This window comes from Leptonotus elevatus, chromosome 13 (assembly GCF_054856555.1).
Source record: "Leptonotus elevatus isolate MCC_2025b chromosome 13, RoL_Lele_1.0, whole genome shotgun sequence".
NCBI classification, from domain to species: domain Eukaryota; kingdom Metazoa; phylum Chordata; class Actinopteri; order Syngnathiformes; family Syngnathidae; genus Leptonotus; species Leptonotus elevatus.
In genome coordinates, this window is record NC_141251.1 from 2,926,427 (window position 1) to 2,944,566 (window position 18,140).

Genomic DNA, 18,140 nt, shown 5'->3' on the forward strand with positions numbered 1-18,140 from the left:
AGGAGAAACAAATGGACTTTGCGGTCGGTCTCTCTCTCTCTCTCTCTCTCTCTCTCTCTCTCTCTCTCTCTCTCTCTCTCTCTCTCTCTCTCTCTCTCTCTCTCTCTCTCTTTCTCTCTCTCTCTCTTTCTCCCGACACGTCACGGGCTGAGGAGGGAAACGGAAGAAGAAAAAAAAAAAACCCGCCCCGTTGCACACTATTACACGAATGCAAATATGATTTCAAAATGCACAATTGCTTGCTTGTTCGTTTCTCGATCGCGGTGAGAGCCACAAGTGTGCGCGCATGCGCGGATTAACGCGAGCGTTCCGTCGTCAATCGAATGGGCGCTTATGTAAGGAGATGATCCCGCGGGTTCTCCTCCTCTGTGTTGCGTCAAAAAAAGAGAGAAAGAAAGAAAAGAAAAAAAAAACACGCCTAACGTCAGAAAGGCAGTCGTATCAAAGGAACCACGACGTTCGGCTGTCGGTCCGTCCGGAGCTCAGCTCAGCTCAGCTCAGCTCAGCTGCGAGTGGACTAATGAGCTGGCGGGGAAGGAAAAAAAAGGGGGTTGGGTTCGAATTGGAGCCCCCTTTGACATATTGCACGACATAATGAGTGCACATCTGCAGGCTTTAAGCTTGATTGATGCCGAATTAAAGCCTTTTTCTGGACAAATTAGCAAAATCATCAAGGAGGCCAATTGGAAGAATTACAGCTGCCGATTAAAAGGAGACTTAATTGTTATGCTTTAAAAGCAAGGAGTCTTAATAACATGACTGCTTTTGTTAAAAAAAAAAAGAAGAAGAAAAAAAAGCCTGTTTTAGGAGGACCCTTCTACTGCGGGGCCAATGCCAAGTCGTTGCCATTAAAATGAGGAATTTGGGTTTAGCGACAGCCGCTGCAGTGTGGAGAAGGAAAAACACACCGATACATAAATCCAATCATGTTTATATTTATAATTACATCAGAATCTCATGAGCTTGTGTAGTTGTACCTAATGAAGTGTCTCAGTGATGGAACGTGCACAGCCTGCCGCGTGTGTTGTGTTGTGTTGTGTGTGTGATGCTGATTACGGGCAGGAAGGTCTCCCAGAGGTCACGAGTACGATGAATGGACGACAAAGCGATGATTTGCAGGCCTTGGGCGCCTCCTAACACCGTTTGGCCGCGTTGGAGTCGGGAGTCATTTTCATGAGTGAACCTCCCAAAGCGTCCAACTGTCACTTTGTATTTGTTTTTGTCGCTCTCGCTAATACACAAAAGCACCCCGAGGAGAGGCGACGGGGTGCTTATCTATTCAGTGGACAACCCCGTTTGTAAATGCGCCCCCCGTGAGACCCCTGAGTCATGCTGTGTAATATAGGGAGGGGGAGGGGGAGGGGAATGAGGAGGAGCCTGGTAGAATATATTCTGGCTGACAAATGATTCGGTTTCTCTGTATATTTTTTTAGTGCTGTCAAATGATAATTTTTTTAAAACTAATTAATCGCACAATAATTCTGTAATTAATTGTGATTAATCGCATTTTGTACTACTATTTTCTTCCATGCTTGTAACATATTTGAGTGAGTAAAATCTTGGAATTCATGTAAAAAAAACAACTAACTAACCCTAACCCGGTAAATTTTTTAAAACGAATTAATCACACAATAATTCTGTAATTAATTGTGATTAATCGCATTTTGTACTACTATTTTCTTCCATGCTTGTAACATATTTGAGTGAGTAAAATGTTTGAATTCATGTAAAAAAAAACAACAAACTAACCCGGTAAATTTTTAAAACTAATTAATCGCACAATAATTCTTTAATTAATTGTGATTAATCGCATTTCGTACTATTTTCTTCCATGCTTGTAACATATTTGAGTGAGTAAAATCTTTGAATTCATGTAAAAAAAAACAACTAACTAACCCGGTTAATTTTTAAAAACTAATTAATCGCACAATAATTCTGTAATTAATTGTGATTAATCGCATTTCGTACTACTATTTTCTTCCATGCTTGTAACATATTTGAGTGAGTAAAATCTTGGAATTCATGTAAAAAAAACAACCTAACTAACCCTAACCCGGTAAATTTTTAAAAACGAATTAATCGCACAATAATTCTGTAATTAATTGTGATTAATCGCATTTTGTACTACTATTTTCTTCCATGCTTGTACCATATTTGAGTGAGAAAAATCTGGGAATTACTACTGTAAAATACAAAGGTTGAACAAAATCAACAAAACTAATTAAGTGAGTTAATTTTTTAATGCTTTAAAGAATTTAAATTGATTTCTAGAGTTAACACTTCCATTTTGACAGCCCTCTTTTTATTTTTTAGACAAATGACTTTGGGTTACCCACTATTTTCAGTTCATAAACACTCTTGGCGTGGCTGTGACAGGCTCAGAACTTTATGAACATCGTCTGTGTGCTTCGGGTATCCCTTCAGCTGGCCTAAAATGGCCGCCGCATCCCACAACGTAACGCAAAAGCTGGCCAATGGTGCCAAGTGTCACTTTGAAACGCTTCCAAAAGCGCGCGGCTTGACCTACATGTGTCTGTAAACAAGCCGCATTTTTCCACGCACATTGCGGGATTAGCACATCAGGTTTTACGGAGGCCAGCGGGATCCAACTGCAAGCTAAGCTCATAATCACGCCGCGCTCAGTCGGACGGCCAAGGCCTCGTTCACCTTTTTAACATTCGAGCCGAGCAAATCTTGCGAATTTGCTGCCCCGAAGGTCGTGCCGGCTCCTGCCGGCTCTGCGACAAACACACGGAACATATCGAGAAGTTGGTTCCGCTCGTGATGCTCTTACGTAGACTTAATAGGACGCAGCTTGTGAGCGCGACTTAGCAGCTTGCCCCCCGTTGCGTTTAAATGCCTTCATCGCTAAAAGAGCTCAGCGCCCTGATAGCCGCAGATTAGCACACGAGCGCTCGTTGAAAGGAATTTTGAGCTTCACAAACACCAAGCGTTACATCATCAAAAGGCCTCAAAGAGCTACGACGAATACAAAAAAAAGATAGGAAGAAAAAAAAACAAAGCTGATTGTTATGCACGCCATGCATCGTCTCGTTCTCTTTGTCGCTCTGCTTTTTTTTTTTTTTTTTTTGCCGGGGGAATAAAAGGAGGAAGATGAGGAGGAGGCTGACTGATTCTGGAGGTTTCATTCCTCCATCCATCAGACGAGCTCATCCCCTCCAGCCGCAGTCATTATGTGTTAAGATCAGGGATGGGGAGACAAACGGACACAGCATCCCATGGAAGATAATATCATTGGGATTTTTGTCAACAAAATTGCGATTCAACGAAATGTTTGTGCTGACAAACCAGCAATAAATTCATCTGAACTACAAAAAAAAAACAATATCAGATTTATTAGTCTTGGCACTAAAACATTCAACTTGAAAATAATTTTAACAAACAAGTGTGTTTTTTTCCAAATTGCAACCTTTGCGATTTGAAAGTGACAAAAATGCTGACTCCATTGTTCAGCCTTAACTCATTCACTGCCATTGACGGCTATAGATGTCAAAAAGGCAGTTGACATTTTTTTATTGTACATTTAGAACAGATATAAAATTTGTGATTAATCAAGAGTGAACCAGTAAAGTAATGCGATTAATTATGATTTACAAATGTTATCGTCTGACGCTTCTAATTTTTAATAATCTTTTCTTAAAAAAGAAAAAAAGAAAACTCATTCACTGCCATTGATGCCTATAAACGTCAAAAATTCATTTGAACTATTTCTATTAGTTAAATTTTTTCCCCACTTTTGTTAACGAGAGTATGAAAACCTAGACATTTTATTTGTAATAATCGTTTTTTTTTAAGAAAAGATTATTAAAAAATTAGGGGCGTCAGGCGATTATTAGTTTTTATTTGTAATTAATCGCATGACTTCAATAGTTAACTCACAATTAATCACAAATTTTATATCTGTTCTAAATGTCCAATATTTTTTTCTAGGTTTTCATACTCTTGTTAACAAAAGCAGTAAAAAAAATGTTAAATAGAACTAGTTCAAACAAATTTTTGTAATTTGTTTCCATAATTAATCGCATGATTTTACAAGTTAACTCACAATTAATCACAAACGTTATATATCTGTACTCAATGTACAACATTTTTTTCCTAGGTTTTCATACTCTTAACAAAAGTGGGGAAAACGCTAAACTAATAGAAATAGTTCAAATGAATTTTTGACATCTATAGCCGTCAATGGCACGCACACACATTGTTGTCCTCTCTTCATCCTCACTTTTCTAAATCCCTTTCATGCTGACATTCATCATACCTTGCTTTATGACAATTATGACCCGCGTGTGCGTGTGTGTGGGATTGGCTCACCTCGACTGTGAGTTCAGAGGCCGCACGACGACAGATGGAGGACGGAAGGAAGTTGGAGGAAGAGCGATGGAGTCTTCATCCTGTACGAGGGACGAGCTTGTACTTGGAACAACTCAAATTAGCGGTGAGAAACGCTTCGTTAGCACATTCTAATAAGAACCTATCAAACACACAAATTGACAATATATCCAACCCCATACCGAATTTCTAAGTCATGATATGAAGGCAAGCTGGGTGAAGATCCAGAGCCATTTTCAAGCGACGGGCAGATTCTCAGGAATTTGTCTTTGGTGACGTGACCGTTTTCTTCATACACACAGTAGTAGAGCAATGATTATCCAGATGTGGTACGGATAAGACTAGAGGTACAAGGGCGCCACCTAGTGGTATGCAAAATAATTGTATTTCACTTTGCATTAAAAAAAACATTTTTTTTAATCTTTATCTTTCATTTACAAAACATTTTAATTGAATCATAATTGCAAAGTAAAGCATTCTTCTGACAACATTAAAGTCTAAATATGTCACAGTGGATTCTAAAAATATAAACAATTAAAGACCTAAAAAAATAAAAAACATAAATGTGTGTTTTTTTTAAGAACACTGCATTTTATTATTAACAACTAGTTTGTACTTCTGCAATATACACTCACCAACAAGATCCAGTCTGCTGTTTGGCATACACTTACTGGCGAGATGATAACTGCCAGACACTTAAGCTCTTGCCAGGTATAGTAAATATTCAAGAATGTTTTCAACGGTGGGGGGGAAAAAAAGTGTCTTATTTAAAGAATGAAATCTCCAAGAATAAAATGAAATTGTGCATTTCCAAACATAATCCATCCATCCATTTTCTGTACCGCTTGTCCTCACAAGGGTCGCGGGGGTTGCTGGAGCCTATCCCAGCTGGCTTCGGGCAGTAGGCGGGGTACACCCTGTACTGGTTGCCAGCCAATCGCAGGGCACACAGAGACGAACAACCATACTCACAATCACACCTATGGACAATTTGGAGTGTCCAATTCACCTGCCATGCATGTTTTTGGAATGTGGGAGGAAACCGGAGTACCCGGAGAAAACCCACGCAAGCACGGGGAGAACATGCAAACTCCACCCAGGAAGGCCGAAGCCCGGACTTGATCTCACAACCTTTGCACTGGGAGGCGGTCGTGCTAACCAGTCAGCCACCGTGCCGCAAACATAACGTGGAAGCAAATCACACCTCGCGCGGTTGACACTTTTTTTTTTCCCGCAGAGGCAATCTGTCGACGTGCGTGCGTGCGTGCGTGAACAATATTGTGGAGCGTCAAGTGGGAAGCTTGCCCACATCTTGATTGCTGCTTAGTCATATCAGTTGTTTTCGTTCAGCAATTTACAAGAGTTTCTCACATCTCGGCGATGCAATGGGACAACATAACCGTGCTGTTGATTGAGGATGACTTGATTGACAGCTTTTCTCAGCAAACCTCATGTTTGACTCAACGGGGGAATTTTTTTTTAAAGAAAATGTGACATGTTAAGAAGCTTCTGAAGAAGTCAAAAGATGCTTTTGAGAGTGAACGCCACAAGAGAGATTTCGGGCTAAGAATGAGCCTGAAATGCACTTTACAGGTGAAATTCATTTGAGAAATCACTTTTTTGTGCCCTAAAAGGAAGCTTTAAAACCACTCCAATAATCACCGCTTGTGTTCATCTGGTACCGCAATAAACGTTTCCCTCCCACATATTAACCCAGTGAGAGAAGGCTGTATTGACACAGTCGTCAGTGTTACACAACAAACAGGTGGGAAAAAGCGGTGGTGAAGAAAAAAAAAAGGAAAAAAAAGGTGACGGAGGGGAAAAAGTGCAAGTGAGTCACATGCTGGTGATGAACAGACGCTTCGGTGGCGCCACCTGTTTGGAGGAGGAGCCTCCTACGTGCCATCATCATCACCACCCTCCAGCTGACGCGAGCATGACATCACACAAAAATGAACATAAAAACAAAAATTTAGATGAAAAAAACCCAACTGCATTTCAAAGAAACGCAACGGGAATTGAACTAGAATGTGTGCAATGTGTCCATCTTTAGTGTTTATTTTTGAAGCAGCAACACTGCCCCCTTGAGGCTTGATATGAAGTCGTCATTTGGACAATATGACCCAATGGACTGTTTTTCTTGTTGTCATAAGAGGCGGCAAATCCAGGTCCAGAAAATAAAAACTCTGCCACAGTTTGGCTTTAGCCCCTGATGCTAGTTAGCTAGCTCCCTAAAAGGTAAACAAGCACCATGGGAGCTAGCTAGGGAGCTAGCTAGCTAACACCGTTTATCTCAATAATTGACAACCCTTCCAAATCATGCAGTAGTCTGACACCAGCCTCATTTAAATACTACAGTAGAAGGAGCCATGATTATTGTTAACAAATAAAAAAGGCCCAAGAAATATTCAACAACAAAGGTGGCAAATCCAGGTCCAGAAAATAAAAACTCTGCCACAGTTTGGCTTTAGCCCCTGATGCTAGTTAGCTAGCTCCATAAAAGGTAAACAAGCACCATGGGAGCTAGCTAGCTAACACCGTTTATCTCAATAATTGACAACCCTTCCAAATCATTCAGTAGTCTGACACCAGCCTCATTTAAATACTACAGTAGAATGAGCCATGATTATTTTTAACAAATACACAGGCCCAAAAAATATTCAACAACAAAGGTGGCAAATTCAGATCCAGAAAATAAAAATCCTGCCAGTTTGGCATTAGCCCCAGGTGCTAGCTAACTAGCTCCCTAAAAGGTAAACAAGCACCATGGGAGCTAGCTAGATAGCTAGCTCCTTTGGCACAGTTTTTACTTTCTGGACCTGGATTTACCACCTCTTGTCATCCATTTTGAATCCATCCATCCATTTTCAATAGCACTTTTCCTCATTAGGGTCGCTGGTGAGCTGGATTTTATCCTTGCTGACTTTAGCCGAACTAAATGGATATCTTCCATACGGATTAGAAGTCACGGTAGTTCAATGAGAGATGCAAATCAGAATTAGCACTCACAATTGTAAGAAGAAGAAGAGACTATCACATAAGAGCATGAAAAGTGTTCTTTCTGGCTTCCATCCACCTGAAAATACAGCAGACACAGAGAAGAATCATTTTTGCATATCAACTGCGTGAGAATGTTTTGGAAGCAGAAAGGTAGCAAGGGAACGAAAAGCTTTTAGATAGCGACAGACAGCCGAGATTCTCCACTCGGAGCCTCCCTGGAGTCTCACTGGAACGTTTGGAAAAGAAACACACACCAGATGGAACATTTCCCAGACAAAGCACAAGAAAAGAAAAGAGTAATTTTGCATACATTTATTACCTTCAGAATATCAATGTTGTCAATCATTGTTTTTGTTTTTTTTGCCTGACTTATGGTTTATCAAAACAAAACAAAAATACTTCTTTAAGATAAGACAAGTGGAATAACAAACTGTGAACAAGAGCTTTTTGGCCACGATGCACAAATCCTTCGGTGCAAAAAAAACAGTTCTGGATTGAAAAGTTGCACAAATGTTGCAGAGTTCCCTTAGTGGTTTTACATTTCTTATGAATTTACCATAAAACTGCAGTACAAAGACGTTTCCAATAAAACCCTTTTGGCATCCAACAAGGCTGTGAGGAGCTGCAAGTAAACTTTTTTTGACACGATGAGTCTCTCTTCATGATCCACAGAAAAAGAAAACAAAAACATCAAACCTCAAATAAAGCGCTTCTTTTTCAACGGGGGAAGTCCACTTAAAAAAAGTATTTCAAATATGTTCTACACGCCCCAACTAGTCTAAAGACAATATTTTGACATTTGTGGAATATAAATTAAGCAGCAAAATCTACCCGACGACTGAAAATTACATCACAGTGCCAGAAAACTGTGATGTCATTTTCAGTTGACAGCAGAGGGCAGTATAATGTCAAAATGGCCGCCACCTGAGATGGGGGACGATTTTGTTGCTTCATTCATATTCCGCAAGCGCAATATTTGTCACAATGCCGAGTTTAGACGAGTAGAGGCGCATAAAAGAACATTACTGTAAAGAAAATTCTTGACTTGACTTCCCCTTAAAAGAACATTCACCAGTTTCCATGTAGTGCTTCCATTTTGTATTTTTTGAAGATTTCAATACAAAAAACAACAACAACATAAAATTAGCTGATTAGCATCGGCAACCTTGTCTTAAACTAATTCACTGTACTGTAGTGTTATTGACAACCGCGTTGACAATGGTTCAAATAGACGTAAAAATAGGCAAAAGTGGTTGAAAAATTGCAATTGAAGGAAAATAATTCCGATGCAAGGCACTAAAATTTGTTTACTGCTGATATTTTCCATCAATAGTTTAGATGCATCGACACTCGAAAGGCGGTCAATTTTTTTTAAAGTGGAAGTCAACCTTAAACGTTTCTTGACCTCACTAGTCTAAACATGACATTCTGATTAATATTATATTTTTGGAATAAGAGTTAATGCAGCCATTTTCATTCATCTAAAGGGGCGGCCATTTTGCCACTTGCTGTCGACTGACGATGACATCACAGTTGCTCAGGACTCAGGCAACGGCTAATCAGAGCTCACCTGTTTTCTGAAGCTGCGCTGTGGTTGGTTGTTACCTGAGACCTGAGCAACTGTGATGTCATCTTCAGTCGACAGCAAGTGGCAAAATGGCCGCCTTCTGATATTGATAAAAACGAATGGATTTGGGTGTTTAATTCATATTCCACTAAGACAATATTTAGACCAGTGGGGCTGCATAGAACATATTAATGTCAAAACAAATGTTTTGGGTTGACTTCCCCTTGAAGGCACTTTTTACACACAGAAAAAGAAAATCTTGATCCTTCATTTGTAATACTGTCAAATATTAACAACGACGCAAAATTGCACTTTTGTTTCAAATCGAACCTCTAAATCTTCAAGAATCTTGAGAATAGATGCGTAATCCACTGGCTTCGTGAAATGCAGCTTAGGCAAGGTTTTCATGAAGATGACCCCAAAATATGACAGAAGAACATTCTCGAAGTTTCTTTGCATTCCTTCAAATGAGTTGTCGTGGTTTCTGTGAGATGCAGTCAGCGCAAAACGTCCCTTCTTCAAGCGCAAAAAAAAAAAGAAGAAGCTAACTGGCACTTGAGGCTACAAAACGTTCCTTGACGAGGTCCTTGCTCCGCGGAGAAGGCAGAGGAGTGCATTGTGGGATTTTGAGGCCCACCGTCAGGCCGACGCTGACAAATAACAGGCGGGGGGGAGAAAATACAAAAATGATGCAGACGAAAACATGCTGCGGCCTTCCAAGCGCTCCACAGACGGAACATAAAATGACAATAATAAAACCAAATAATCATATTAAGATATTTGTAACATAGAAAAAAATACACATGTAAACTGATTACCATTATACACCCCGCCCCTTTCCCCTAACATGGTCATTAAAAAAAAAAAAGTTTTTATAAACGAGTAGAACATTTGGTCGAGGAACTCCACGGACGCAAACGATGGCGAGATGTCGGAACAGCTGCTGAACATAAACACGGACTTGGGAGGTTTGTTCCCAATCAAAACAGTTCCCTTTTTGGTACACGGTCTGCCGACCAGTCTACTTTGGTGCGCTGACCTACTTTGCACTTTGTTTGGCCACGCCCCCTCACTCTCATTACGACGGTGTATTACGGCCACATATAAAAAAAAAAAAATTCAGAAGGGGGGTAATATTTTTTATTTATTTATTAATTTTTTTTAAGTGTGAGGTTTTTTTTCCTCACAAATTTGCCATTTTATAAAGTGGAAAATTATAGTCGCAAATGTAAGATTTTTTTTCTTGCAAATGTGCTACTTTATAAAGTCAAAAATGTTCCACGTCATAAAGTCGCAAAATTATGTTTTTTTTTCTTGCAAATGTGCTACTTTATAAAGTCGAAAATTTCCCACTTCATTAACTCGCATATTTATGTTGTTGTTTTTTTCGCGAATTTGCCACTTATAAAGTGGCAAATTTAAGAGTTGTTTGGCAAAATTCCAACTTTGTAGTTTTAGCAAATTTTCCACTTTATAAAGTCGCAAAATTATGAGTTTCATGAGTCACCGGTTTTAGCCGCAAATTTAGGGTTAAGGTTTATAAAGTGGCAAATTTCCCACTTTATATAGTCGTAAATTTAAAAACAAACAAACTATAAAGTTGCAAATTGATGTTTTTTTCTCGCAAATTTGGCACTTTATAAAGTCGTAAATTTGCCACTTTATTGTTGCAAATGTATTAGTTTTTTTCTTACTAATTTTTGACTTCATAAAGTCGCAAATGTATGTTTTTTTTCTTGCAAATTTGCGACTTTATTGAAATTGATGAGCTTTTTCTCAGAATATTACCCCCCCTAAAAAAAAAAAAATATGTGGCCCTAATACGCCGTCGTACTCTCACCCGCAATCAGGCTGGTTAAGTGCTTACATTTGGCTTGGTACAAAAAAAAGCATCAGTGCTTTTTAAGTCGGATGCATAGCTATTATTATTATTATTATTTCAATCTATTTGAAGGCGTTCACAGGCAAAAATCTAGTAACCTTAAAGTGCATGTCACCGACACGGCTGCAGCGGCGTCAGTGGCTAAAATGATTGAACTAATCATTCTGCCTGTTCCCTTGAAAAAGTGGAGTCGGAGCGCACAAACGCTTCCGATAGACTCAACGGCTCGGATCGGAGTGAACGTCGAACCTCAGGAATCCATTTTTGGCAAACTATGGCTTGGAACTGCATGTTTATACAAGATGGCGCTGTCTGTCAACAGTCTGGGCCTTAAGAAAAAAAGGTGGCGCGGCGCCATGGAAAAAAGGGACGGTGCCGGGACGGGTTGGCCTACCACCGGCCGCTGACGCTGGCCATGTCGGCGTGGAACTGGCGGGAGAGGCGACCGCTCGCGCCACCTTCCAGGAAGGACGAGCGGATGGGGGGCTCGAATAGTTTGCGCCGGTTCTTGTTCAGTTCTGAAAAGACACGAGCAAGGAAATCCTCGTCCTCAATCACATAAATGCAACAGATTTTTTTTTTCCCGTGCTTGTGTTTGTTGAATAAAATACACGGGAAGAGGACCTTGAAAAAATGATCACAATATTGGAAGAAAACAATAAATCAATTACAGAATTTTTCAAAACGATTGCACCCTAAATCAAATCATATGCAAGTCATATATTTTCCTACTTTCTTCCTTGTTCAAAATCACTTCAGCTACAGAACGGCAGAGTGCAAAAAGATGACATCGCTGATGAAAAACGACACCCAAACAAGAGCATTGGAGCCAGTGTGTCAATAAAACAAAAGTAACATCAGCTAGTGGAAAAATACACACACACAATGCTCATCTACAAAGAATTAAAATGAATCCTTCTTCATCCTGCGTCCCTTATTTTCCATTTACCGAGAGGGATTGGCCTTGTCTGACACGCAAGAGGAGGAAGGTTCTCAAGTGACAAATCACTAATTCGTCGATTTTTTTGTAAACATGGACAATAGTGAAATAAAAATGGTGCACACTTTTTTTTTTGTTTAACTATTCAAACATACAAAATAAGAAAACGTTCACGAAGCTGCTGTAGGTCACTACTCACACTCACGCAGGCTAAGCCCCTTAAAGGCACACCTCTAAATTACGAATACTACCAAAACCGTTCACTTCTTTAAATTATTTTTTGAATTACATTTGTATCCAATACAGTGTCACAGTATTTGTCTTAAATTTACAACACAAAAATGTTTTGATTTTTTTGGGGGTGGCTGGAACGGCCCGGCACGTAATGATGGTATCATTTTAATGGGGAGCATTAATTTTTAGATGCAAGTGAATTGAGTTCAATACGTGGGAATGAATAAACTAAAAATAAATAATTATATAGTAATAATAATAATAAATAATAATAATAAATAATGAATAAAGAATAAAATAATAATAATAAATAATGAATAAAGAATAAATAATAATAATAATAATAATTATTTATTATTATTATTATTATAATATAATTATTTGTATTTATATTTAAAAAAATTATTTAATAATAATAATAAATAATAATAATAAATAATGAATAAAGAATAAAATAATAATAATAAATAATGAATAAAGAATAAATAATAATAATAATTATTATTATTTATTATTATTATTACTATATAATTATTTGTATTTATATTTAAAAATTATATTTAATAATAATAATAAATAATAATAATAAATAATGAATAAATAATAAAATAATAATAATAAATAATAATAATAAATAATGAATAAAGAATAAATAATAATAATAATTACTATTATTATTATATAATAATTAAATAAATAAACAACGACAGTATTATTGTATATGTTATTGATTGATCTGATTGAAATGATTATTTCAGCATTTTGCCACAGCGTCTGCCGGGTGTTGAAGTACCTGAGATGGCCAGTAGCATTTTCCTGCGAGCGCCAAAGGTGGTGATGCCCAATTCCTTCAGGTCCTGGTCGGTCAGAGTCAGGAATGTCTGGAGGTCGATCTGAAAGTCACAACAAAACCATTTCAGGACTATTTTCACAATTCCGCAACCTTTATGAGAAGCAGTCCAAACCCATCATGTACTCTGTACACAGAAAACGATTCAATTTTCGAGGTTGGCCTCGACTCCTTTCGTTGCCCCTGTATAGGTCATTTTTCATAACTTTTTTTTTTTGGGACAATTGTATGCGTTTTTGCTATTTTGATGCGGAATAAGCTCCCCCAAACCCTGTTAACAAAACTTCCTAATCATTTAAAAAGGGTTGCAGTTGATAAAACGAGACAAATTCTGTCCACATTCCGGGTCAATGCGTCTTACCTCCTGTTGTTGAAAGACGTCGGTGTACTTCCCCAGGCCCAACTTGCTGAAGAGCTCGGGCAGGTCCGAACCTTTGAGGGAGGAATTGAGGCTGCAGCCGTTGCTGCCCGTCACTGACGAGATGCAGTCCATGTAGTTGCTGCTGCTCAGGTAATGTTCGGCCGCTGGACGTCAAAACGACAACAAGGGAAACGATGTTGAAAACGATGGAAGTATGGAGCTTTGAAAAATACAGCATGAGGAGAATAAACTGTAATCATAATACGAAAACATAAATATGTGGAAGATCTAACAGGTACAAATAAATAAATAAAGTAACTGCAAGTATTAGTCGTAATAGAAGTAGTATTAATAACAGAAGAATTATAAAAAGTAGTAGCAGGAGAATTAGTAGTAATAGTGGTAGAAGTAGTCAAAGAAGTACGACTATTATTGTTAAAAGCAGTAGTCAGGCCCGGACTGACACGGCGGGACCAGCGGGATTTTCCCCCGGTTGGCCGCCAGGGGGCGCTGTTTATTTCGGCCCGCAATAGCATGTTTGGCTGATAATTTTTCTGCTCGTAATTTAATGTTGTGGTATTTGTATTTGTTGGGAACAGTAGGTTTTTCATTGAGGGGGGGGGGGGGGGCATGCTTCTCCAATAAAAGGAAGAGATAAATAGCAGGGCTTGATCTGCTTTCTTGGAATAAAAAAAAAAAGTAATTACATTGAAAACAAATATAGAAACGACTTTTTACTTTATTTCAAATGTGACTGAAACGAACTTTTGCATTTTTTACCCAATTTTGTAAACCCCGCCCTTCCTAGTATATATACTTCTTCATTGAAACACTGTAAACTAAAGGGTGCCGGTCCGAGCCATGAAACTCCAGGGCTGAAAATGAGTCTCTGGCAGTAGTCATTGTAATAGTAGAAGAAGAGGTAGTGAGAAGTTGAAGTGATAGTAGTAGGAGAGTAGAAATAGATTACATACCATAGGGGTGTGCAAACTTATGAAAATGGATGGAAGGCTTGCAAGAGAGGAGAAACTTTATGCTAGAACGTTTGTTGATATTTGACATTAACAAAAAAAAAAAAAAATCATTCTGTCCTTTCTCACTCAGTCAGCCTGCACTCCAAAAAGTCACGAAGGCCAATCGCCATGGCAACCGCACACAGAACTGGGCTCGCTGACCAAGCGTAATGGTGCGGAATGGAGAGCAGCTGCCACCCGAGGGCAACTTCAGCTCAATAGACGCAAGACGTTTTTTGTTGTTGCTATATCTGACTTTATTGTCATCAGTAATAATAATAATAATAATAATAGCAATTAAACGAAATGGAAATCTTCTGCCGACCTGATTTGTTCTGCTTCCTCTTGGGGCTGCTGACGGCGGCGGGGAATTCGGCGTGGGCCTGCAGCCCGTTGGACGTGCCGTTCCTCTCTCGCCAGTTGTCAGAGTCACTGCCGTTGGCCACGCCTTCGCGGCTGCCGGCGCGGGACAGCGACAGCGGGGAACCCTGAGGGAGGAAGTTCACCCAAATATTAGGCTAGCCCGTCCCAATAGTCGATATCAGTTGCAGACACGTTGATCTGGGAGGTAAAAAATGGCGGGGGTGGGGATGAGGGGGGAGGGGGGGGGGTCTAACCTCATAGGTGGTGCTCATGCTGGGCTTGTAGGGCACGTGATTGGCTCTCCTGAGTTCCTTGATGGTTTCGGCCGGCATGGACTTGGAGAAGCCGAGACCGCTCCAGGTGTTCGTCGGGGTGCGTACCTCCGTCACCACCGGTTTCTTCAACATGGCTGTGAAAATACGTTATTTGAAGAGCCTGCGACAGCATTCAAGGATTTGAATAAAAATATGTTAACTTACCTTTGGTTGCTAACAACTTTTTCTGTTCATAGTCAAATGCCTGTAAACAAAAACAGTATTTGTTCTCAGTATCAAAACAATTGTGTTTTTCTCTCTCGTTTTTTTTTTTCTTTCCGGTATGCGTTTGCAAGCACCTGCATGTTGGCAAAGGAGGTCTGCGGGGCCAAACGTATGCGCTCCCTCTCGTTCTGCTGCGCCGCCCTCTCGGCCGCTCGCTCGCTGCCCGGCGCCCTTTTGTCGGCAACGGGACTGTCTGACGAACTGGACTCGGCGTCCGACAGGAGACAATCGGAACTGCACAGAAAATGTAAGTTACATTAAATGACATGAGCATGTTTTTTTTTTTGTCATCTCTGGATGACTGTAATGCACTTTTACTTTGGAGTCAGCCGTCAAACGTCTCCCAGTGTGTTGGTTGATTTGAGAATCTTTTATTAAAGTTTTTACTTAATTTAAATTTTTTTTTTTAATTGATTTCACATAACATTTTTATGATTTTTTACCTCCGAGTGCCAAAGATATTTGAATGATTTCTGGGTCATTTTGGGATGCTGATTTATAAAAAATAAAAAAAAGGCATTAGTTTCTTTGAATTGCCTTTAGTTTTTCACATATCAAAAGTTTAGACAATTAATTGATTGATAATTCTTTTGTGAACATCAAAAATGCGCATAAAAAAACTGAATTAAAATGAGACAAGCCTACAAACAGCACAAGAAAATTTGTAAACATCGAGTTATTTTTTTAAAATTATATACATATATGTATATATATATATATATATATATATATATATATATATATATATATATATATATATATATATATATATATATATACCCCAAGAAACAAACAAACTAGAACCAATTCGTAAAAAGTATGCCACATTCGGATTCAGCGTCATCAAAATACCCCAAAACTGTAGAAAACTGAAATATGTTTTGACAAATGTTTTAATATGTTTCTTCATTTGTTAAATCCTTTATTTGTAATGAAGAATTAATTGTAGTAACTTTGCTTAAGTTGAATGATTTAGCTTATTTCATTTTGTCTTTTAAAAAAAGGAAAGTGTGGAAGGTTGTCCGTTTCCTACAAATTGTATTCACTGTATTTTAATATAAACCCTGCAAATTTCTCATTGATGGCGTTTTTCCACGAGCAAAGCGCAACTGAAATCCTCCAAACGGCTTCAAGTTCACGACCGCACTAAATGTACTGCAGAGTGTTGCTAAATTGTGACGTACTGCAGATGGGAATTCTTGGTGCCCTGCAGAAGTTCGACAGCTTGCCGTTTTCCCGACGACTTCTTGCAGGAGGCCAGCATCTGCTTTAACTCGCTGCCGCTGGCCGAATGCGAGGGGCTCCTTGGCATGCCCACCTCCACAAATGTGTCCGAGCCTTCAACGCATAAACAAAGACGCCGTTAAAAGTCCCGGCGGATTTGAGGATTAGTGAAAAACAGCAGCTGGAAAACTTCCTTTTCAGCCGGCCGCTATATGCTGCGCGACGGGACGTGTGAGAGTTCACATCAACACGATATGAATATGCATTTTAAGTTGTGCACGGCCAAGAAAAATAAATATGATGTCAGGCGATCTAATGGAGCTCTCGGGGGGGAATTCGCGTTGGAGCGGCCCACCCTGCAAAAAAGACTAAAGTGAGCGGAGCCGGGGTGGGCGAGCCAGTCCAAATACACTGGGAGACACAGGAGGAGGTGATGGAAGGATGGAAGCAAGGAGGGATGGAGGGAGTGGGAGAGGGAGAGAGAGAGACAGAGTGGGCGACAGAGCGGGAGGGAGGGATGGAGACAGAGAGAGAGAGACAGCAAGAGAGAGAGAGAGAGAGAGAAAGAGAGAAAAAGACAGCAAGAGAGGGATGAAGGGAGGGAGTGAGAGAGACAGAAAGAAAGAGCGAGACAGAGAGAAAAAGAGAGAGAGACAGAGAGAGAGAGAGAGAGCGAGAGAGAGCGAGACAGAGAGAAAAAGAGAGAGAGACCGAGAGAGAGAGAGAAAGCAAGAGAGAGAGAGAGAGACCGAGAAAAAAAGAGAGAGACAGAGAGAAAGAGACAGAAAGAAAGAGAGAGACAGCAAGAGAGAGACAGAGACAGAGAGAGAGAGAGAGACGGAGAAAAAAAGAGAGACAGAGAGAAAGAGAAAGAGAGACAGAAAGAAAGAGAGAGACAGCAAGAGAAAGACAGAGACAGAGAGAAAGAGAGAGAGAGAGAGCGAGAGAAAGAGCGAGACAGAGAGAAAAAGAGAGAGAGACCGTGAGAAAGAGACAGAAAGCAAGAGAGAGACAGCAAGAGAGAGACAGAGACAGAGAGAAAAAGAGAGAGACCGAGAGAGTGAGAGAGAAAGCAAGAGAGAGACAGAGACAAAGAGAGACAGAGAGAGAGAGAGAGAGAGACGGAGAAAAAAAGAGAGAGACAGAGAGAAAGAGAGAGAGATAGAAAGAAAGAGAGAGACAGCAAGAGAGAGACAGAGACAGAGAGAAAGAGAGAGAGAGAGAGAAAAAGAGAGAGAGGCCGAGAGAGTGAGAGAGAAAGCAAGAGAGAGACAGAGACAAAGAGAGACAGAGAGAGAGAGAGAGAGACGGAGAAAAAAAGAGAGAGACAGAGAGAAAGAGAGAGAGAGACAGAGAGAGAGAGAGACAGAGAGAGTGAGAGAGAGAGAAAACCTGCCCATGACGCGTCACATCAGGGAAAACGTGTTCGGTAAACACGCGAGAAAAAGGAGATGCGTGAGAGAGAAAGATTTGAGGAGGGAAACCGCGAGGAGGGCAGAAGTTAAATTGTCTCCGCTCGCGAGTAATAAGACAGACTGAGAGGTTCAGGGAAATCGGGTGATTTGAAGTATTCTTCACGGGGCTTTAAAACTTACATAAATCTTTCACATTCTGAACTTGAGGTGAGGACGACAGCTCAGGAGAAGACAGGGGAAAGCTCCCGCGCTTAGTTCATGGATTCATGGATTATCTTTTGGTGTTTAAAAATAGACATCATATGGATCACCCCCCCCCCCCCACACACACACACACAATTTAAAATACTTCCCTGGTGTTTTGAAGGAGAGATTTTTTTTTCTTCACAATTTAATTCCCAG

General features: G+C 39.9%; 1 protein-coding gene and 1 long non-coding RNA gene across 2 annotated transcripts in view; both read right to left on the minus strand.

Annotated features, from left to right (window-relative positions):
• Positions 1–24: 24 nt before the first annotated feature.
• On the minus strand, positions 25–1,126 carry LOC147163480 (uncharacterized). Its single transcript, XR_015096855.1, has 2 exons — positions 978–1,126; positions 25–147 (listed from the first exon to the last, which is right to left on the minus strand). It is a non-coding gene; the product is annotated as an uncharacterized LOC147163480 (long non-coding RNA).
• A 6,534-nt stretch (positions 1,127–7,660) lies between these two features.
• LOC147163481 (protein bicaudal C homolog 1-like) overlaps positions 7,661–18,140 on the minus strand; it is a 62,416-nt gene continuing 51,936 nt past the window's right edge. Inside the window, exons 14-21 of the mRNA XM_086093758.1 lie at positions 16,284–16,437; positions 15,174–15,333; positions 15,040–15,079; positions 14,815–14,969; positions 14,523–14,685; positions 13,185–13,348; positions 12,767–12,866; positions 7,661–11,317 (exon numbers count right to left, since the gene is read on the minus strand). Of these exons, the coding sequence (XP_085949884.1) occupies positions 11,190–11,317; positions 12,767–12,866; positions 13,185–13,348; positions 14,523–14,685; positions 14,815–14,969; positions 15,040–15,079; positions 15,174–15,333; positions 16,284–16,437 (1,064 nt within the window). The 3' untranslated portion in view covers positions 7,661–11,189. The remainder of the gene's footprint in view (positions 11,318–12,766; positions 12,867–13,184; positions 13,349–14,522; positions 14,686–14,814; positions 14,970–15,039; positions 15,080–15,173; positions 15,334–16,283; positions 16,438–18,140) is intronic.